The following is a 22,792-nucleotide window of genomic DNA, read 5'->3' as shown; positions in this document are numbered from 1 at the left end:
GCCTCAATCGTTGCGTTGTTTCTGCTTGGATGGAAAACCGAACTTCGGTGAGAACGTTGGAATGATGAAACGAATTTGATAATCGACCTTTCCTTTTACAGCAACTTGGCCCTCAGCCTACTTTGGATCTTTTTCCCGAAGCCATAGAGCCCATTTGCAAAGGAAAATGGGCTATTCAGAGTTTCATCTGACTTCTCGTACCCCTCCAATCTCGAAACCCTATATTACAATCTCGTTTCCCTCGTCTGTCCCTCCCCCAAAACTCTCCTCCGTCCGTCCATCCGATTGGCAGAAGCCCTCCCCTGTCAGCCGCCAGGCGCCGGTGCCAACCATGCCGAAAGGTCCGATGACCAGGCAACGGACGCGCACCCCCGACCCTCCGCCGGCGGAGCTGGGGCTCATTGTTTCTCCCTCCTCTTCGCACGTGATGCCGCAGCCCCCTACGGGGACGCAGACGGACGCTTGCGACGGCGATGAGGGGGCCCCGGAGGAGTTCAGGATATACGCCGATGAAGAACTGGAGGAGAAGATCAAGCGCTCGAGCCGCAAACAGACGTTTGCGCTACCCGACGGGGGTGAGAAGATGCGCAAGTTCGTCTACAGGATGAGGAAGGAGCTTGATCGCCGCCGCGCTGCCCGGCCGAGGAAGGTTAGCAAAATTTTCGACTTCATGAGATCTCTGCCTGCACTCCTGCAGTCCTCAGCTTGTTCCGTAAATCGGGTAATCGCCGGGGTCGCAGCTCGATTGTTGAAGGTTCTGTCGTTTCTTTTCCTTCCAAAGCATCCACCAAACAAGACTACAAGAGACACGCAGGAGTTCTATTTTTGGGTATTCAGCGCGGGAAGGCTCTTGAATGCGAGTTTTTTTTTATATTTAGAAATGAATGCGAGGATTATCGTATTTGACATTACATTAATGGCAAAAACGTTGTTATATTATGGGACGAGGGAGTACTACATTTGCCTGCAAAGAAAAGTAAGTTCATTTAGGAGTCAACAAGATTGAGTTGCCAATTGAAAGCATGTGGAATATGATTATTATTTTCTTATCGTTGCTGCTTTTTTTTTGTACACCATAAAAATATCAATATTACTTTTGAATTTTTTTGCGAGGGTACAAAACATCCAAATCTGTATGCATGATTTTTTTTAATGATTTTTGGGTTCCTACAATTTTTGACAATTATTTTAGCGCGTCAGGAGGCTGCCTCCGATTTACATGTATGAACAGAATATTTCAAAAGTGCGAAGTATTTTAGAACAGAATATTTTGATTCATGAGACTGCATAGGGTGTGCTTTCCCCATGCTGGATTATCGTAGGTGGACAGGGAGTTAGGAGTTGTTGGTTTTTACCAGGATTTTCTTTGTAGTGGATTTTCTGGATTTTCCTTTTGGGGTTTAGGGGAAGGTTCCAAATAAGTTGGGTAGGCTAGAGCTGAAATTCATAAGATCTCGCAATTAACTCATGGTTCTCGCACGTTGATGTCTATCTTCCATCACCCCTGTCCATGGCTAGTTGTTTGATGATATTTCAGTCCTTCAGATCTCTCTTAACGGACTACTCTCATGTCAAGCTTAGTCCACCCCGTCCACTCTTGATATTTTCAGCATCCTTTAATCGCTCACTATGCACTGGAGCTTCTAGAGGTCTGCGATGTATACCCAAACCATCTCGGACGATTTTGGACAAGTTTCTCTTCAATCGATGCTACCCCAACTCTATCACATATATCATCATTTCGATCACGATCCATTCTTGTGTGACCACACATCCATCTCAACATGCGCATCTCCGCTACACCCAACTATGGAACATTTCGTCCTTTTAGTCGGCCAACACTTAGCGTCATACAATATTGATAGTCGGGTCGCCGTCCTATAAAACCAACCTTTTAGCTTCTGTGGCACTCTCTTGTTATGGTTATATACCTGACGGTGGCAAGAAAATATGGAATTTTGTCAGCCAGGTGGATAACGAGCTTGATCACATCGAGCCGCCAAGCCATGGATGGTGAGCTAAATGTGAATTTCGCAATCATTTTGGCGGGATGGTTCTTGAAATTACGTAGGAAATTCTTTCCACACACATGATTGGAGCATGAGGGAATTATTCATAACTGGTTTGGGAAGTCAGAGAGTTGTTAGTTTTTTATCAGGGTTTTCTTTCTTTAGAGGGTTTTCCGGATTTACCTTTTGGGGTTTAGGGGGGAGGTTCTCAGTTAAATGATGGATTCTTAGTTGCTTTCATCTACTGAAATTGCATTGATGGTTCACAAAAAAAATGAAATTTTCACTCAATAGGGTGAGGTGCACACAAGGGATTACAATAATTTCACTGATTAGCCTTTGAAGAACAAGCACTCAAATGTTCTCTATGGTTGTACACTAGATGGTGGCAAGAAGTTAGGGGAGTTTGTTTGCCAGGTGGAAAAGGGTTGATCACCAACTCACTGATGGGCCAAGGAGGGTGAGAAAAATGTGGATTTTGCACAATCGGAGGTTTGTTCACGTAAGTCGGAACTGCGGTGGACACTGCGTCCTATCATCCTTTTCAAAGAGGGTTTTCTGGATAAGCCTATGGGGTCTACGGCGAGGTTCGGTGTTAATAAATGGATTTTTAGTTTCTTGAATGCTTAGTTATTGTAATAAGTGCACATAACATTGTATGACTTGAATAGTGAATAATTGCACAAAACGTAGATTCTTGAAATCCTAATCATAAAGCTGAAATTATTGCTAAGCACAATGCCGACATGTTTCATCAGAAGTTGTCATGTTGAAATGTATCGAACTGCGGGTGACTTCAATTTTTTCTTCTCAGGGAATTTATTTGTTTTCATTAATGAATTTCTAATTACTGGCTAGTAATTTAGCCTTAGATAACGTGGATTTAGAATTTTTAACTAGCGATTTCATGTTCAAGATATCTATGTATGTCCATTAGGGTTCATGAATGATATTAGGATTAATATTTTTTTGTAAAAGTTGCCAAATTTAGGTTTCTGGTTTACTAATTGATGCGCTCTGCTGTCAATAATCTTTCTCTTGAGTACAGTCAGGTCCATGGTTTACTACTTGATGTGCCATTGTCAATAGCCTTATTCACTTGATGAACTGCAGATTTTTGTTCTTCCTTCTGTATTCAGTTAAGGAAAGTGTGTACCTCTTTTATTCATGACCGTGAGATACTGGGAGTTCCCAACGATGATTAGACTCGTAATCAAACTATTAAGTTGGCCAATAAACAGCTTATGCAAACATCTTTCTATCCATGATGTTTCCTTTGTATCTTGAAAATGTTCGACACATCGCTCGTTTTGTTTTGTGTCATGGACACGTCAAGCAGAATTTTCTCTCTCTTCACAATCAAGACAACTAACAAGAAACTAAATAATTTTGTAGAACAATTTACTTCGAATATGTTCTAGAGTGGCATCATTGGGTCATCCTAATATATTCCTATTTGTGAGCATATTTCATCCATGTCCTGAATTAATGCATTTCTTTAATTATTGTAGGTTGACACGGGTCACGAACAGGCGGTGCAGATAATCAGTGGGGATGATCCTTGCACCTTAAGTAAGCTTTATGCACTAATTTGTTGTTTATGCAATGCACATTTCTAGTAATGTCTTTTTTCTCGCAAAAGCTTTGTGTCTCTGATGCATTGAGAGAAACGAGAGAGTTATGTGCAAGTCCTAGGAATTTGTGGCGGAGCTTCCCTAGGGCCAAAGGGGGCCTTTGCCCCCCTACTCTAGAAAATCCATTATGTATACCCTTAATGTTTAGCTTAAGTATCGATGATTAGTGAAAATTGAAGCATAATTTGCATTCTTTGCCCCCCTCAACGATGCTTAACACATTCAACATCTCTATCAAGCTCGGACAAATTCACGGGTCTGACCCTTTTTGCTAACTTTAGCCGGGTCTGACCCCGTTTGTGATTTTTTTTCCGGATCTGACCCTTTTTCCTACCGCCACTGGCTGTGGCGGTAGGCATACACACCCTACCGCCATAGACAGTGGCGGCAGGGGTTAGGTCAATGCGGATGGTTCCGTCGAGTCAGCGGAGTTAAACGACCCTACCGCCACTGTCTCTGGCGGTAGGATGTGTATTCTTACCACCACAACGGGTGGCGGTAGGAAAAAGGGTCATATTCGAATTCTTTTTGCAAACGGGGTCAGAACAGGCTAAACTATGTAAAAAGGGTCAAAACAGTGAAATCGTCCATCAAGCTTCATCACTGCTAGGAAGGACCACACCCAATATTACATTGACATGCCCCTACCCACCAGGCACTTCCGCCCCCACTGAAAGTAACCCTGCAAGGCCCCTCACACCCACTGCCGGGCTTCCATTCCACATCACTAGTAATGTCACAGACACATAATGTTTTGTTTTCTTGTACTCGTCCCATGACCACTTGAAACCCATAAGGATAACAAGCCATGTAGCACGGAAGGCGTCACTCAGTTTCCTTACTGATAATAATACTCCCCCTGTTCTTAAATATAAGTTTTTTTAGAGGTAACACTAATAAACTATATGTGAATGTATATAGACATATTTTAGATTATAGATTCACTCATTTTGCTCCATATTTTAGAGTATAAATCTCTTAAAAGACTTATATTTAGGAAGGGAGAGAGTACATGCTATCCCGTTTTCTCAAAAAGAATACATGATATCCCTTGTATAGAAATTTCTTGACGGGGCTAGAAAATCATCTCTATCTGTAATACACCGATGAGGAAGTAAACTCAACTAAGAAGGAAACTAGTTATTCTATCTCTACCTCTCAACTAATACAGTTCGAGATGACCTCTGCATGCAGAGTGCATGCGTGCAATAGCACTACAGAATACCATCAATCGGCTTGAAACTTGTTGTCGTTCATGGCCTCAAATGCTAAATGTTGAGAGGATGTAACAAGCATATAGCTTAAATGTGAATTTAATTTAGACTTTCTGTACATATATGACTATGAAATTATTGAATTAACTAGTACTCCCTCCGTACCTAAATATAAGTCTTTTAAGATATTTCAATAGATGTCTACATGCGGAGCAAAATGAGTGAATCTATACTCTAAAGTATGTCTATATACATCCGTATGTAGTCCATTAGTGAAACCTCTAGAAAGACTTATATTTAGGAACGGAGGGAGTAGTAAAATTTCAATTTATTTGTAACTTGATAAATTTTGACATCTAAAAAGCAGGCACTGTTATGTATCAATTTAATTAGCCGTATTGATTTTATTATGCATTTATATAACTAAATAAAAGGGTAACTGGATACACATATTCTGGTGGCACCAGCTGCCAACCGAGATAACAAACCAACCAGTGGGTGAAAGATAGAAGATGCATCAGCGAAAAGTGAGTCACCCATTAGATATACCCAAGCCTCAAGCAAGAAAATAGTTCAACCCTAATTTCCGATGAAAATGAAAGTTCTTATACTGGATAGTGGTGGTCATCTGATCTTATTATGTTATATATACTCCCTCCGTCTGGAATTACTTGTCCCATAAATTGATAAAAATGGATAATTAAAATATATCTAGATATATCCATTCCTATGACAAGTATTTCCGGACGGTGGGAGTACTACCCGAAACTCATTGTGGATGTCATGTAAAAATTTGGATGTTCTGAATGTATGTTCCAGACTCTAGACACTGTTTACAAGGTCAACAAGCTACCTGCTGCACCACCATTTTTCAAGCAGAATCCTATTTTTCTTATTGATATAAAAATGCACATCCCTTTTTTGGATGTTATCTGGCGTAATGCACCTGATATGTAAACATTAGGATTTATTCATTAGATCTTTTATGCTACTTGCAATCTTAGAGTACTCCCCACCATCCTCACCTCACTTTTGAGCACGACCTCCTCCTTCACCTCCTCTCCCCTAGATCTATGCACAATGTTTTGAGTGATTAATTAATTCTTGTGATGTTATCTCTATTACCTATCTTTCAAGGAAACTTTTCTAATTTACTTTGCACCATTCCTATCAGTGCCGCCGCCAATGGAGAACACAAGTAATCATGCTCCCGACAAGTTACAGGAGTCCGTCTGCCAGGTGGAGAAGGAACTTGATCACCGACTCACTGCTGGGCCGGGGAAGGTGAGAAAAATGTGGATTTTGCACAATTGGGGGTTGGTTCACGGAAGTCCGAACTGTGGTGGACGCTGCTCTTATCCCCCTTCTAAAGAGGGTTTTCTGGATTAACCCTATGCGGGTATAGGGCAAGGTTCTGTGTTGACAAATGGATTTTTAATTTCTTGCAGGCTTAGTTATTAAAATTTCAATGAACAGATGAACAATTCACTAAAAAAGGGGATATTACATTGAATCGTGAATAAAAATGTGATACTTATTTCGAAGTCTACGACTTCATATCACAACATAGATTCTTGAATTCCTAGTCGTAGAGGTTAAATTATGGCTAAGCACAACGTCAACATGTTTCATCATAAATGGTCATGCATTTATAAAATTGCGGGTGATCAGAGAGAGAATTTCAGCTGTTCTTGTCAGGAAGTTTATTTTGTTTTCAGTAGTGAATTTCTAACTACTGGTATTAGGAATTTAGGATTATTAATTTTTGTAAAACTTGCCAAATTTAGATTTGTGGCTTACTAATTGACTCCGCTGTCAATAACCTTGCTCTATAATTAGGTTAGTGGTTTACTACCTGATGTGCCACTGTCAATAGCTTTATTCACGTGATTAATTGCAGATTTATGTTCTTCCTTTTGTATTCAGTTAAGGAAAAAATATAATTCTTGTTTACGTGACAGTGAGATTCTGGGAGTTCCCAACGATGATTACGGACATGCAATCAAACTATGGTTAATAGACAGCTTATGCCAAACATCTTCTTTCCATGATGTTTGATTTGTATCTTGAAAATGTTCAATGCATCACTTGTTTTGTTTCGTGTTTTGGACATGTAAATCAGAAATTTTTGCTTCACTGTCAGGAAAACTAACAAGAAATTTAATAATTTTGTAGAACAATTTACTTTTAATATGCTCTAAAGTGGCATCATTGGGTCATCATAATATATTCCTTTATGTCAGCATATTTCATCCATGCCCTGAATTAATGGTTTTCTTAAATTATTGTAGGTTGACACAGGTGATGGACAAGCGGTAAAGATAGTCGGCGGGAATGATTCCCACACCTTAAGTAAGCTTTATGCACTAATTTGTTGTTTATGCAATGCACATTTTTAGTAATGTTATATTCTCTCGAGATAAGACAAAAGCTTTGTGTCTCCGATGCATTGAAAGAAAAGAGAGAGTTATGTACAAGTCCTAGGAAGCAGTGGCAGAGCTTCCCTAGGGCCAAAGGGGCATCGCCCCCCTACTCTAGAAAATCCATTATATACCCTTAATGTTGGGCTTAAGTATCACAGATTAGTCAAAATTCAAGCATAATTTGCATTCTTTGCCCCCTCAATGCTGCTTAGCCCCGTCAACAATCTCTGTCAAGCTCCGTCACTGCTAGGAAGGACCACACATGATATTACAGCGGCAAGCCCCTACCCACTAGGCACTTCACCGCCACTGGAAGTAATGCCACAAGGCTCCTCGCAACCCACTGCCGGGCTTCCATCCCACATCACTGGTAGTGTCACAAACACATATTGTTTTTTTTTGTACCAATCTCATGGCCACCTGAAAGCCATAAGGATAAAAGGCCACGCAGAAGGTCAGAAGGCATGGCTCGAAGGTGATTAGGTGATTGGAGGAAGTATTAAACCATAGGTTAAATTCATTACTCTTTCCTTACTGATAATGAATACACGCTAGCACATGTTCTTAAAAAGAATATATGCTATCCCTTATATAGGAATTTCTTGATGTGGCCTCTAGGGAATCATCTATATCTCTAATACATGTAATATATCAGTGAGGAAGCAAACCCAACTAAGAGGAAAACTAACTATTTTATCTCTACTTCCCAACTAAACGCTACGAGGCGACCTCTGCATGAACAGTGCATGGGTGCAATACCATTACAAAATACCATCCATCAGCTGGAAACTTGGTTATTTTTCTTGGACTCAGATGCTAAATGTACTGGATAGTTGTGGTCGTCTTTTTTTAGGGGATAGTACTGGATAGTAGTGGTGGTCATCTGATCTCATTATGTTATATACTACCCGAAACTCATTGTGGAGCTCATGTAAAATTTTGGCTAGACAATATAAGGATGTTTTGTATGTATGTTTGAGACTAGCCATTTTGTTTATGAGGTCAATAAGCTACCTACTAGACCACTATTTTTCTAGCAGAATCATAATTTTCTTATTAATATAAAACTGCACATCCCTTTGTTGGACGTTCTCTCTAGGGTGAGGGGCGAACCTAGGATCTCAACACTTGGTGCCACACTTCATTTTTTCTTGAAAAATCATACCATAGATATAATATTTTGGCCTAAACATCGTCATAATCTCAGCAAATATTCTGAAAATAGCATTGACTTGTAAGGTAATAAGTGTTAAGTACACAATAAAAACTAAAAAATAACTGCGTTTTGGTGGGGGTGCCATGGCATGTCCCCTAAATTCGCTCGTCTAGCGCAATGCACCTGACCTGTAAGCATTATGATTCATTCGTTAGGTCTTTTAGGCTACTTGCCATCTTAGAGTGATCCCCGCCATCCTCACCTCACCGTTGCGGGCGTAATACACAATGCTTTTAGTGTTTAATTAATTATTGTGATGCCATCTATATTCCCTATCTTTCACTGTAACTTTTCTAATTTACTTTATGTCACTTGTATCAGTGCCACCGCCAGTGGATAATGCAAGTAATCATGCTAGGGTCATTAACAGTGAGCCTACTGATGGCGGCTTAAACCCTCTTGCCTCTCCTAATCTGGAGGGACAAGCGGTAACAAGTACTAATGTAGGGGCTGAAGAAGTTCAACCCACAGCATACACATGCCCAAGGCAGAAAGGAGAGGATACTGGAAACAAAGGCCAGCTGAGTCAGATGGCCATGCTACTTGAGGTTGAGAATTTCTTAGAATTAAATATGAAGCAAATACAAAAACTGGTGGAAGAAGTTAAGGAGGCGCCCAAGCAGGAGGACAGATTTACAATTGAGAAGTGCGTGGCTGCGTTGGAGGCAATTGAAGAGCTCACTGATGTGGAAAAGGCGAAGGCCTTAAGGCTGTTCAAATGCAGTCTGAACCGTGAGATTTTTATGAGCACAAAGAGTGCAACTGTCCGGCTCATATGGTTGAAAAGGGAAATTGATGCTTAGGTACCGAATCCCTTCTTTTAATCGTCCTAATATAACTTTCATGCCTCTAGATTCATATCATGTTGTAGAATTTTTCATAACAATAGGGCCTGCAATACAAGTAGCTTCTTCTGGTTGTCGTGTCAAATTAATGGAAAAAATGAATTAAGCACATATTTGCAGTCTTGACTTTGTTATGCACAACGCCCAGATCTGTTAATCTGCTTTCCTTAGAGCAACTCCAACCGGGTAACCCAAACGGACGTGCGGTTTGTGTATTTTTCGTCCGTTTGGGTCGCTCGTCCACCTGTCCGTGTCTGTTTTTTTTAAATGAATCAACCGGTGCACCCAACGGAAAACAGATGGATGGCGCACTGTGACACTAAAATAAAAAAAGAGAGATGGATGAGGGTGCGCCAGCGAATTAAATAAGGTGGGTGAGTGGGTGGGTGACAAGTGGGTCTGCGCAGACATAGGCGGACGATGCAGACACAGAAAGCATCCGCTTTGTGTCCGCGTACGACCTAAATGTGATTCAAATTTGAGTCAAAAAGGGATCCGTGCGGACACAAAGTGAACACAAAATGAGAATGGGTCTTTGCGTTGGGTCATCATTTTTGTCCGTACGGATTTAAATTAACGTGGGCGGACAAAACGGGTCCTGTCGTTGGAGTTGCTCTTAGGACTTGAGAATAGTCTGAAACTGTTGTGCACTTGTAGATAATTCAGTTCTTCCGTTTTGTAATACTTGCCGCTAGTAGAAATTTTGGAACTTTGAAAACCCAAATCAGCACAATTACTTCATTTGAGCTTTGAATACTAGACACTGGTATATACTTTCTTCGTTCCAAAATAACTGTCTCGAGCTTAATGCAACTTTATACTAAAACTAGTACAAAGCTAAGACACTTATTTTGGGATGGAGGAAGTAGAAGTCTCTTTAGTGATTCTACTACGGACAACCCACGGAGCAAAATAAGTGAATCCATACTCTAAAATATGTCTATATACGTCCGTATGTAGTCTATAATAAAATTTCTAAAATGACTTATATTTGGAACGGAGGGATACTTGATTTATTATACTGTAAACAGTTCAAATAAAATAAAGTTCAGGCTACATCCTAGTGGAATAGTATATGCAGCGTTTCTGTGCATTATATTGTTTTCAACTTGGGTAGATGAGCTTCCCCTAACTTCCTACTGATCTCCTTTGGCTAGAAATATATCCGTAGTCTCGACCTTGGTATACAGGATGCACATATGTGCAGATACTATTTTCTGCTAATCTGCATTTGCTTGGAAATAGCTGAAACAGTTGTAGTCTGAAAGACAGTTTACTGGAAGTGTTGTATTCTGAAACGGTTGCTAACTTCCTCATTGTTTCTTCTTCTTATTCAGCCAACTTCTAGCTGTGGTACTGGACTAGAAGGGTAGTGCGCGCTTTGCTGCTCAACTTATCTTCGTGGAAATGCACATGTTTTATTTTTATATGCTAGGGTTGTTTGACGTGTTGGCAAAACAACGAAGAGTTTTTCGTAATGTGATGTTTGGGTGGTTACTTTTTGACCGTGTGATTGGGAGGCAGCTTGTAATGACTGTACACACGTGAGGGAGTTACTTCTTATGTTGGACGTGTTAAGTTGGTGCTACACATATCGCAAGCGGATGCTTCCTCCTTCCCAACAAAGGCCCACACTACCGAATTTTCTAAGTAGACCCATCGCGAGATCCCACCATAAAGTTTACGACCCAGTCATATTCTTGTATCAAATCCCAAATTGAAGACATCAATTAAATGAAGGGCCACCAAAATTATGGAGCTTAGTCAAGTTAGAGATTAAGAGGGTGTTTGGATACGTTTTAGTCCCATGACTAAAAGTAGTGGGATTAAAACTTTGCCAGCCTCACTCATGCTTGGATCCAAATACTAAAGAGACTAAAATCAAGTTAATGAGCATTTATTATCCTTGAAACCCTTCAATCCAGAACTCGCATGGGTTAAAGGAGAGAAGTTAAATGAGTAGAGAGATGACTAATCTACATTTTAGTAGGGGTATCCCTGACTAAAAGATTTTAGCCTCAAGACTAGTTTTAGCCTCTCTTTAGTCAGGGGTGCTTGTAACTTTAGCCTCTTAAAGAAACTATTTTTAATCAGACTAGTTTTAGTCCCTTGGATCCAAGCACCCTCTAAGTATGTGCACATGTGCTTTGCTGGAGTGCTAGTGCCCCGCTCCAGTGTTATATATCTGGAAACTTGGAATCATATGATGCTAATAGAATTTTAGGGGTATGAATTCCCGTGTGTGGTTATTGTAGTTGTGGCGAAGGTCAGGCTGGTCATAGTGAAGAGTATCATATAGTAGTATCATGCATATAGTACTATTGTATGATACTATTTTTATAATACATAGTATCATAAAGTGGTATCATATATGACCATATTTATTGATATGCATGACACATAGTAGCATGACATTTAACATGTTACGGTATCTACCTATGTTACTCTAACGCTCTCTCTCTCTTTCTTAATTATTTGTCACATCAGTATGTTTGCTAGTCCCTAATTACATGATACTACCTTAGTGCCTCATGGCCTGAAAGCATTGACCAAAATCAGAACCATTAGGTTCATCTTGGTTCCAAGAGCTTAATTGAAGGTCTATGACTCACGCATATATTTCGTCTGTCTAAAGAATTCTATTGCTAGTATAATGAAATCACTAAGTGGGTCATTTAATTGCCTATAAAAACGTCTCCTCTGAACTCTCACATGAAAAGTTAGTTTAGGTCATAAGCATTTGTAACTCGCATAATAATAGCGGTGAAATTTAACAAATGTCAAATCAGATTTTCATGAACTCTTATTCTGGCACATGAAAATGGTTCCGGCCTAGCACTTGATGGCACTGGAATTGGGATCTATATGTGACTACTACTCCCTCCGTACCTAAATATAAGACCTTTTAGAGATTGCACTACAAGACTATATACGGAGCAAAATGAATGAATCTATACTATAAAATATGTCTATATACATCCGCATGTAGTTTATAGTGCAATTTCTAAAAGGTCTTATATTTAGGAACGGAGGGAGTACATCTTTTCCAGTTGAAATATTTTCAAAACTTTATGGTTTTCCTTTTAAACTCTGATTTGCACCCGGGTTTCCTCTCCTGTTACCAAAAATCCATATGGACTACCACAGAGATCAGGCCATCCCGGCGGTTACATATGCCGTTCTCGTCGCCGATGACGACCCGCGGGCGACGCGGCGATGGAGCCTAGGTGTCAGCGCTCGACCGCGGCATCCTTCAGCGCATGGTTTGGTCTCGCCCTCTCCTTCCCCTTCTCCTGGACGCAGACAACAGTGGCCGACGCCCTCCCATCACGGCTCGCCACGAAGCCCGCAGCGGCGGCGCACCTGCATCTTCTACGTCCCCGCGACTAAGAAGGCGGCCGATGGAAGCGTGGCTACGCCCTACGAGGCTCCCAGGGCGGAGCATGCAGCGTCCTTCGGCGGATCGGCCTGACGTTGAACGCCTGTGCCGGGCCACGCCCGTCCAACCGGCCGCGCCCTTCGCTCGCACGCCAGTGGCTGTGCCCCGCGACCGTTCGCCTGGCTGCCGCGTGTGCCGGGCCATGCCAGTGGCCGCGCTGCGCTCGCGTTCGCCTGGCTGCCGCCTGTGCCGGGCCGCGCCCGTCCGCCCGGCTGCGCCCCGCGCCCCTCCGCCCGACCGCCACCCGCGCCCGGCCATGCCGTGCCCACACCCTCCCCAGGCCATGGCTGCGCTTACCCGCGCCCGACCGCGGCGCTCGATCTCATGAACGGTGCTGCAAACGGCGCCTTCAATGGCGTGCCTTCCAGCCATGACCTCCTTGGTGGTTCCTCTCTTGAGGAAGATGACGGAGCAACTGGTCCCTCCACCCATCGCCGGTGAACGTCGCAGCGGCGGCCTGCCTGGAGCTGGAGGTGGCGTCGGTCGGCCTCTCCGCATGTCTCAATCTTAGGCTGGTCATAGTGGGAGTAACTAAGGTAGTATCATATACTTGGGACTAACAAACATGCTGATGTGGCAGACAATTAAAAAAGAGAGAGAGGGTTAGAATAACATAGGTAGATACTGTAACATGTTAAATGCTATGCTACTATGTGTCATGCATGTCAATAAATAAGGTCATCTATGATACTACTTTACGATACTATGCACTATAAAGGTAGGAACATACAATAGTATCATATGCATGATACTACTATATGATACTCCCCACTATAACCAGCCTTAGTGGATTGGGATAAAAAGCCGCTTGTGGGGTCGCTTCTTTATCTCTTCGTTTCACGAGATGGACTGCTTAATACTCCGTCGCCTAGTGCATGCGCTAGACTGCTAGAGGCAACCAGCAACACTTGCCACATTTTTGCTTATTTGCATCTTTTTTTAGCAGATTAGTAATTAATCTCCTAAACGACACTTTTAGCAGTAATTTATTTCTGCTTTAGATCTGTCAAAATCAGTACATATATATTTCATTACTGTTTCTCTTGAGTATTGTAGTCCAGAATAAAATAATATATAAAAATAATTTCATGCTCACAAATGTTGAGATTATTTATATCTATTATTTGCAATTGAGATTTTTAATCTCTTGCAAAGATAAATTCGATTTCTGTGGAGTACCGTTTCTTTGTTGAATACGAGGAATTCCGGAAATTTCTATAATGTATCTGTTTATATGTTAAAGACATGTCGAGATTAATACGTCTATTTGTAATTGAGATTTTCAATTTTTTACAAATACAAATGCAAAATTCAAGGTGGTTTCTTCAAATTGATGCTTGGGATCACAAGGTAGTCATACAGATCTACTGCCTACGCAGATTATTGATGACTACCGATAAAGCCGACATCTTATACGTAGAGGCAGGTTATGTTACCTAGGATTTAGCTCGTACAATCTCGAGGTAAATCAACTCTGTAATCATTGTTCCGCATCAATATAATCAAGCAGGACGTAGGGTTTTTACCTCCTCAAGAGGGCCTAAACCTGGGTAAACACCGTCTCTTCCCCTTTCCTGCAACCCATTGATCTAAGCTCCATAGTTCGGGACACCCTACCCAAGATCTGCCGGTTTTGACGCCGACAACGGGCACATAAAATAGATATTTATTTTAAAATTAGAGTTGACATTTGCAAATTTACTTAGAACGGCGTTGAAATACCGCATATAGGTAGGTATGGTGGACTCATTTGGCACAACTTTGGGTTTAGGATTTGAAAGCACAAACAGTATTCCCGCTTAGTACAAGTTAAGGCTAACAAATAGATTGAGAAGCGTTCAACCAAGGGACGACAACGATCATAAGTGTGGACAGTAAACATAACTAACACCGAATAATGCAACACAAGTAGGATGTAATTTCATAGCATAATTATTGACTTCATGTGCATGCATAGGAAATCACAAAATTTAACACCAATATTCTTACTAAGGCATAATTAATCATCAACATACTCACATATGACTATCTTCATATCGCAAAATTATTGCAAAGAATCAAGTTTAATAACCAACAATCTTCATGAAAGTTTTTATATATCTCCCCTGGGTATTTATCACTTTGGGACTAATTTCATTTAAAGAAAATTTCCATTGCAAATAACAAGCTCTCAAACAAATATAAGTGAAGAACGAGAGCACAAATTTCTTTAAAATTTTCAACTCCCAAAATAATATAAGTGAAGCAAGAGAGGATTTCTTCAAAATGTCCAATTATCTCAAAATAATCTAAGTGAAGCATTAGAGCAAATTTCTTCAAATTAATAGCACCAATGTGTTCAAAAATATATAAGTGAAGCGATAGAGCAATTCCATGGCTCTAGAAAATTGAAGTGAAGCATAAAGAGCGATTCTAACAAATCATAACATAATTTGGCTCTCTCAAATGGGTGTGTCTAGCAAGATTTATTATGACAAACTAACCAGCAAGGTAAGCAGATACACATATAATACAAGACGCTCCAAGCAAAACTCGTGATATGTGATGAATAAAAATGTAAATTCAAGTAAAATTACCGATGGTTGTTAGAAGAAAGAGGGGATGCCTTCCAGGGCATCCCCAAGCTTAGTTGCTTGGTACTCTTTGGGTATAACTTGGGGTGCCATGGGGCATCCCCAAGCTTAGGCTTTTATCACTCCTTATTCCTTCATCCATCGTGATCTCACCCAAAACTTGAAAGCTTCAATCACATAAAACTCAACAAAACTTTCATGAGATCCGTTAGTATAAGAAAACCAAACTTTACTTTAGATGATGTTGAAAACCTATTACCATTTTGTTTTTGCATTGTACCTACTGTATTTTAACTTTACCATAGCTTATATCCCCCGATACAAACCATAGAATCATCAAAACAAGCACATAATGCAAAGAAAACAAAATCTGTCAAAAGCGGAACAATTTGTAAAGACTCGAATTTTACACATACTTATGTAACTCCAAAAATTCTGAAAATTTAGGACAATGTAGGTAATTTGTATATAAATCTTGTATAAAAAATTCAGACACTTTTGACGCTTTTGTGGTTTTTAGGATTTTTTTACTAGACGCAAAATTTTATGTTTTTCAACAAGATTAAAGCAACTAACACCCCACATGATCCCGATGCAATTCAATTTCCTCACGATATAGTACCCCTTAGTGATTTTGGTGTATTGAAGACTTATAGGTTAAGATACTGATGTGTTTGTGAGTGTACACGAGCTCTATAGGTCGGTGAGGAGTTTGAGTTATTCAAATAATATCGACCCCTAAAAATGTATGTCTTCGGCTGAAGATTTTGGTATTTCCACGAAGACTTTGAAAGTGAGGAAACTCTTGTGTGCGTGAAGAAATTGATGCGAGGACTTTGAAGTGTGAAGACTTTTGTTTTCGTAGTCTCATTTCGTGTATTTTGATTCATAGGACCACCGTACTGTTAAAAGGGGTCGAGGTAAAACTAAGGAAAAGTTTCCAAGTGATGCTCATCTCAAAGACTACACATACAAATCCTTCTAGTGAAGCCTTTGGAAATCTTTTTACAGTTTAGTCAAATTCTTCAATGACAGAGACGAAGATCTTCTGGTCTCTGAGGATTTTTCTCTAATTGAGGAGTTAGATTTTCGCGAGTGTGAATTACCTACGAGTGAGGAACATGAGTGACATGACGACTTTCATAGTTGAAATGTTCCGATCATTGCTGTGCTGCACGTCAAATGTCCCCAACCTTATCCACATAACGGTCATAATATTGGGGCATTTATGTCAAATCATGTCATGATTGCTTCGAGGCTATAAATAGACGCCCCCATAACCACTAGCTCGTTGGCTGCTCTACGAGAGAAACTGACACTTGTCATTTGAGAGCAACCCATTCCCTGAAGATTTTGAGAGAAAATCATGAGTGAGGAAAAATCCCAAACACCCAAAAACCCCAAAGTGATTGAGCATCAGTGAAGGGATTGTTCCTGTGTGTAATCGTCGCTTGTTACATTTGAGGGTTGTACATCCTCCATACGATTAGGCATCATGGTCTAGAGCATCCAGTAGTCAATTGTGGATCGTCGGGTGACCGAGTTTGTGAGGGTTTGGAAGTCTGCCCCGAAATCATCAAACCATTGTTGGGACTGGGTCATCAAACCACTGTCTTCACCGAGTACCTGGTTCTATTTCCTCAACCCTTTCATTTCTTCAATTGTATGTTGATGAAATTGATCGTTACTGCCTGAAAAAATTGACTGAAGACTTTCACACTTTCCTCACTTCAAATTCTTCACCTCACTTGTTCTTCTCATGCATATCATCAACACGCTACTTGTGTAAACCGAATATTTCATTTTACTCTAAAGACTATGCTATTGTTGTTTCTCATACTTGCCTGAGTACTTAATCCGCTCCATGCAGTTCGTGACTGAGGAATTTCCTCAGTGAAGAATTCATAAAATCGTCTATTCACCCACCCCCTCTAGTCGATATAACACACTTTCCATTGGTATCAGAGCAATGTACTCCCTTGTTGTGTGTGGTTTTGGTTTAACCACCTCGAGTTTTAGTTATGTCGGTTGTAGGTATGATCAAGGTCACCACGGGTTGTCCTACCTTTTAACGGATGGACTACCCCTACTAGAAGAACAAGATGCGCATGCACCTTGAAGCAATTGACAACGATCTCTCGTATGTTGTGGAAAAAGGTGTTCCCACTATGTGTGAAACTACCAATGTTGCTGATGTGAAGAGATTCAAGCAACTTGACTCTCAAGCGAAGAATATCGCAGGTGGCCATCTGAGGAAAGGTCAGTATGGCAGAGTGAGTGCCTTGGGCAGTGCAATGCTTATGTCGGAAAGGTTATCCAAGGTCAATGAAGGTGTGTCCACTCAACGTGACTCACGAGTTGATGTTCTTCGCAATCTCCAACCGCTTCAAAAGACTCGATAATGAGAGTTGTCAACAAACCTTCGATCGCCTCACTGATATCTCCAATGAGCTATAGGCTCTTGGAGCCATATACATCACTGGCCATAAGGTGGTGAAGAAACTGCTGAGATCTCTTGATTCTTCATTCGATACACTGGTTCTGATGATTAAAGAATGAAGAGACTACAAGTTACTACATCATGTTGATATTCTTGAGAGACTCAATACTCACGAATTCCAACAAGCTGAGAAAAGAGACCTCTATGGACCAAGCTATGGAAGACCTCGTGCATTCAAGACAAAGGATGTTTCCTCATGTGATGGAAAAGATTCCGATTGCAGTCTTGGTGATCTTGAAGAACTTGGTCCCGAATTTGTTATGCTCATGAGGAAATTCCAGAAGTTCTCAAGACGAGGCCAGTTCGGAAAGTCTTCAAAAATAGATATGAGAAATTCAAATCTTAATCCAAGGACTACAAGAAGAGAACCTACCATAAATCCAAGATATATGGTCACTATATTGCTGATTGTCCTTGCTGGGTGAAGGAATCAAAGAAGAATAAATACAAGGATGACAATCTTGATGACTCAAAGAAAAAGAAGAAATCTTCAAAGTCCTCATCTTCAAAGACCTCGTCGCACAAGAAGAACAGTTTTAGAAAGGCTCGAGCTCTTATTGGCAAGGAAATGGATTGTGAGGAAGAATCTGAAGAATGTGATGAAGAGGAAGGATATGAAGAGGATTCATAGTCTGGTGTGTCAAGCTTAGCCCTTGCTACCACATTCGTTAGCAAGTCCATCTTTGACCTTGAAGAAAATAACAATGTCAACAACACCGATGACTGTGATGACGACTTTGCTCCCACCTATTGCTTCATGGAAAAAGGTTCCAAGGTACACAACGACACCTCCTCTTCTCACTCAAGTGACTGTGAACCTGATGACTATCAAAAACGAAGTTACTACAAGCTTGCTAATATTGTGTAATGCCCCAAGTGTGTAGCTTACCATATTTGGAACCTTCCTGTGTGGGTCCAACTTATCTTTGACATGAGAGCTATCAATGCATGTGATTTCATGTGTCACCTTGTATTTCTTCTTTTGCATGCATGCATCCATGCCATCCCATTTTTACCATGTCTTAGTGTGGAGACTTGTGATTTCATGTTTGTGTTGGTGTGATGTTGGATGTGTGGATGAGGTGGATGTAGATGGTAGTAGGTAGTACTTGTGGTTTGCATAAGATTTCAAAAGTTCTCCCTCTTTATTATCTCAAGCTCATTTTTCCACTTGTTCCTTTCCTGATTTAAAAATGCCCATGTTTTTGCATGTTTTGTGATGGAATTGGAGAGGTGGTATTGCTGTTTTGAATGTGTGTTTAAAAGGTGCAAATAATTACAAAACAGATCAAACAATTGCTGATTTGTAAATATTTATTTGCCCCAAATATTTCTTTTCCATTTAATTCAAATAGGTCATAATTCCTTATGACCAGGGGTGTTTTTATCTTTATTTTTGAGCCAACAGTTTGGCATGTGGCTTATTTTTTTTCTTTCCCTGTTTTATTTAAATTAGAAAGCCAGGGATTTATTTCTTCTCTATCTGGTGCCACCCTGTGGGTTTCCTCCCACAGGTCGGCCCACTCCCTCCTCTCTCGCGCGCAGAAGCCTTCGGCGCGTCCCTCTTCTTCCTCTTTCCAGCAGGGCACCTGGAGCCCACTGTGAGCGACTCATCTCTTTTCCCCCTCTCTCACTTTCCATCGGAGCTCCCTCGCGCACATGGCCACGACGCGTCCCTCTCCTCCTCCTTTCCCTATTTAGCCCCCCTTGGCGTCCGTGCCAATGCCTAGGGTTCCTCCTCCTCCGTTGACACTTCTTCCCCATCTCCCTCTCTCTTTGTCGATGACCTCAGGTAAGAGGATCGACGCTTCCGCCATGGCCGATCCGTGAAGGAGTTCGTCGCCGTTGTTGTTGTGACTCTGCTTCCTCTCCAAGGCTTCGTCGAGCTCGTGGGATCTCCAGGGAACCCATTCCCGGTGCAAGGACGGCAAGATCGACCCTTCTTTCCCTGCTTCGTCGACGACCCCTTCCGCTCCGACAACCATCCCCGACGCGGCTTCCTCCTCTTCTTCCCCTGCTACCTCTCCGACCAGGATCGACTTCTTCATCCATTGGGTGAGCAGAGCCTTCCTCCCCCTTCCCTGTCTTTGATCGAGCGTAGGATCCATGGTTTGGCCGTCGTGCTGTTCCGTTTCGCCGGAGCCGCCGTGCAGCGTGGTCCCGTAGCTGTAGGCCTTCCAAAGGCACATTAGGTGTAGGAATGGAATAGTGGGTGCCAGGGTATCCTTCCATCGATGACCCGTTGGCTGATTTAGATTGTGTCGCCGGCGATGTGGCTCCCCTGTTCCGGCCGCCGTGGGTCAGCAGTGGATCCCGAAGGGGTTGCTCAAAAGAGCAGAGCCCCCATTCTCTGTCAAGAGTCGATGCGTAGCGTAGTGGTAGTGCGTTGTTGTTGCCAGTTGCAGGTCGTGGGTTTGATTCCCCCTCGACCCACCTTTTTGCAAATTATTTGCGGTACAGTAGCTTGGCAGTAGTAGTGGAGTTATCCTGATGTATTCCTCTGTTCCGTCGAGAGCCTGGTGCATAGTGCAGTGGTGTAGTTGCAGTGTTGTGGTTCCAGGGGTACATGGTTCGAACCCTCACCCCTTATCTTTTTTTGTTCTTTTCTTTTGTTTTACTTTCTTGTTTGCCTAAGCATGTTTGTATATTTGTTGTAGCTACTAGGATGATTATGTGGCATTTATTTATGCCCTTCATCAGTACGTGTTGCAAGTCATTGCTAGCTTGTAGTTTTGATTTACATGTGTAGGTTGTGTGTGTGTGTGTGTGTGTGATGGCACACATACAAGTGGTGCATTGTGGTGCATGTGTGTGTGTGCATCTCACACACATGAACAAGAGTTCATGTTGCACTTGGTGATGTGGGTGTGTATGTGTGTGTGAGAAGACTCACATACATGTGTATGTGTGAGTAAGTGTTATATGGTTGTGAGTGCCTAAGTGTGTGTCTTTGTGTGTGTAGGTGCTTTGGAGTTATATATGTGAGTGTGTAGTTGTGTGGGTGTGTGTGTGTTCACCCCCACCTACTAAGGCAAGTGTGCACCATCACATGTCCATATGTGAGTGTGTGCATACTCTCTTGGATGGTGTGGGTGTTTTTTCCCATGAGCATGTTAGATGTGATGCATGTGAGTGTGTGGTGGTGTGCCAAGGCACATGGGCATGAGGTCTACCCCTCATGTGCCACATTGATGTTGTGGACATATGCATATGCTAGTATAGGTGTTGTTCTAGTGAATAGCACATGTGATGATGCACTATTCACTATATGAGATTCTACGTAGTTTTACTTTTCTAGTTGTGCTCATTTGTTTCAAGCAAGTGCATACGTTATATATATATATTTGGGGTATAATCATCCCAGGAATCCATTGGTGAAGTCAGTTTTGCCTTTGGAACATTTTCTGGAGATGACTTATTTCAGTTTTGTTCTATGTTTGGAGCTTGGTTCCATGAGATGTGGTGTGCACAAGAGGTTGATTCCTTGTTGTGGCATTAGAGGGTAACCCCCTCTATGGCATGTTGGTTTTGTTTCATGCTTAGGAACCCATATGTGCAAGTTGTGCCCATTCAAAGTAGGCATGTGGCTGAAATTCCATCTGAGATTTTCACTAAGTCTGAGAATCTGATTATAGTTTCTTCTCCTGTTGATGAGCTTGTGCAGGTCAATGTGTTGTGATTCAGCCTTAGCTTTCAACTGGAAAGTTGAAGCTTATGTGTTTTGCTAGCTCCCTGTAAATTTTCATTCCAGTTTGAGTCCTGCAGATATGGTTTTGGGTGCTGTCAAATTGCTTCAGAGCATAAACAGCTAGTGAGAATCTGGAATTTTCACTAAGTCCCTGAAATCTGATATATTTGGCCAAGTTAGCAGCTGTGTAACTTTCTGTGTGTAACTCTTTTGTGTGATCTTTTTGCTTGTGCTTGTAGTACTCTTGGATAGATTCTGCCACATATCTTATTTGGCATGTTTGGGTGGCTGTAGGTGCTTTGCATGTTGGTTTGTTTTATGTCTTGGCAACCTGGAAATACCAGAGTTATGTCATTGGAGTGTGTTGTGATGAATTTGACACGTAGCACTTCATTTCTTGTTTCGTTGTTTCCCGTTGATCCGTAGCTCCGCTTGTAATGTTCTTTATATGCTTTTGCATCGTTTTCACGTGACGCATCTGATCATGTCATTCTAATGCATGTCAAGATATCTTAGGGTGCAGTTCTGTCCAGGAACATGTATTTACTTCTCATGCTTGTTCTAGTGAGTAGAATAGGGATGCATGCTCATATTCATCTCATGCATCATGTGATTGTTGCATCTTGAGGTGCCGTTGTTCATTGGATCCTATTTTTATGTTGGGTAGCACCGGGATCGGAGAACGAGTACGTGGATTCGGGAGAGTACGTGCAGGACGAACAAGAGCAGTTCCAAGCTGAGGATATCACAGGCAAGATGATATGACCTTGATTCCATCTCTAGACTTGTTATGCTAGATTCACGTTTCCTTTGTCATATGCTCGCTGCCTACCACTGAAATAATTGCCTCCTGAATTGCCATGAAACCCAAACACTTATTCCTTCATAGCAAATCTTGAATGGCTAAGTAAGCTTTGCTCAGCTACTAATGTTAGCGTTGCTAGTTGCACGTGCTTTGTCTCATGTGATAACATGAGTTGATATCATTATGCTAAATCTGTTATTTAATTAATGCACCTATATACTTTGTAAGTAACGGAAGGCCTAGCCTTTTGCCAGGTGTTATGTTCCGTTATTGCCGCCATAGTTACCGGCTACCGGTGTTTGATTCCATATTGATCGCTCCTAACACGTTCGGGGTTGTTATGGGGACCCCCTCGATAAATCGCGTAGTGTTAAGACTTGTCCGGCACGACCCAACATTGGTGTTAATTTGCTAATCACTTAATAATAATCTGCATAGGGAATGAT

At 41.5% G+C, this 22,792-nt stretch overlaps 1 protein-coding gene across 1 annotated transcript; it reads left to right on the top strand.

Moving 5' to 3' along the window:
* The first annotated feature begins 270 nt into the window (after positions 1-270).
* On the top strand, positions 271-10,904 carry LOC123440233. The gene is made up of 6 exons (XM_045116803.1): positions 271-649; positions 3,521-3,581; positions 6,032-6,141; positions 7,149-7,209; positions 8,818-9,299; positions 10,679-10,904. Exons 1-5 carry the CDS (start codon positions 332-334, stop codon positions 9,297-9,299), a joined length of 1,032 nt encoding a protein of 343 aa, XP_044972738.1. The 5' UTR covers positions 271-331; the 3' UTR covers positions 10,679-10,904.
* The last annotated feature ends 11,888 nt before the right edge of the window (positions 10,905-22,792 follow it).

The sequence above is a fragment of the Hordeum vulgare genome, chromosome 3H (genome assembly GCF_904849725.1).
Source record: "Hordeum vulgare subsp. vulgare chromosome 3H, MorexV3_pseudomolecules_assembly, whole genome shotgun sequence".
NCBI lineage: Eukaryota > Viridiplantae > Streptophyta > Magnoliopsida > Poales > Poaceae > Hordeum > Hordeum vulgare.
The sequence above is the reverse complement of the archived record's forward strand: the minus strand, read 5'-3'. Positions and strand labels throughout refer to the sequence as shown.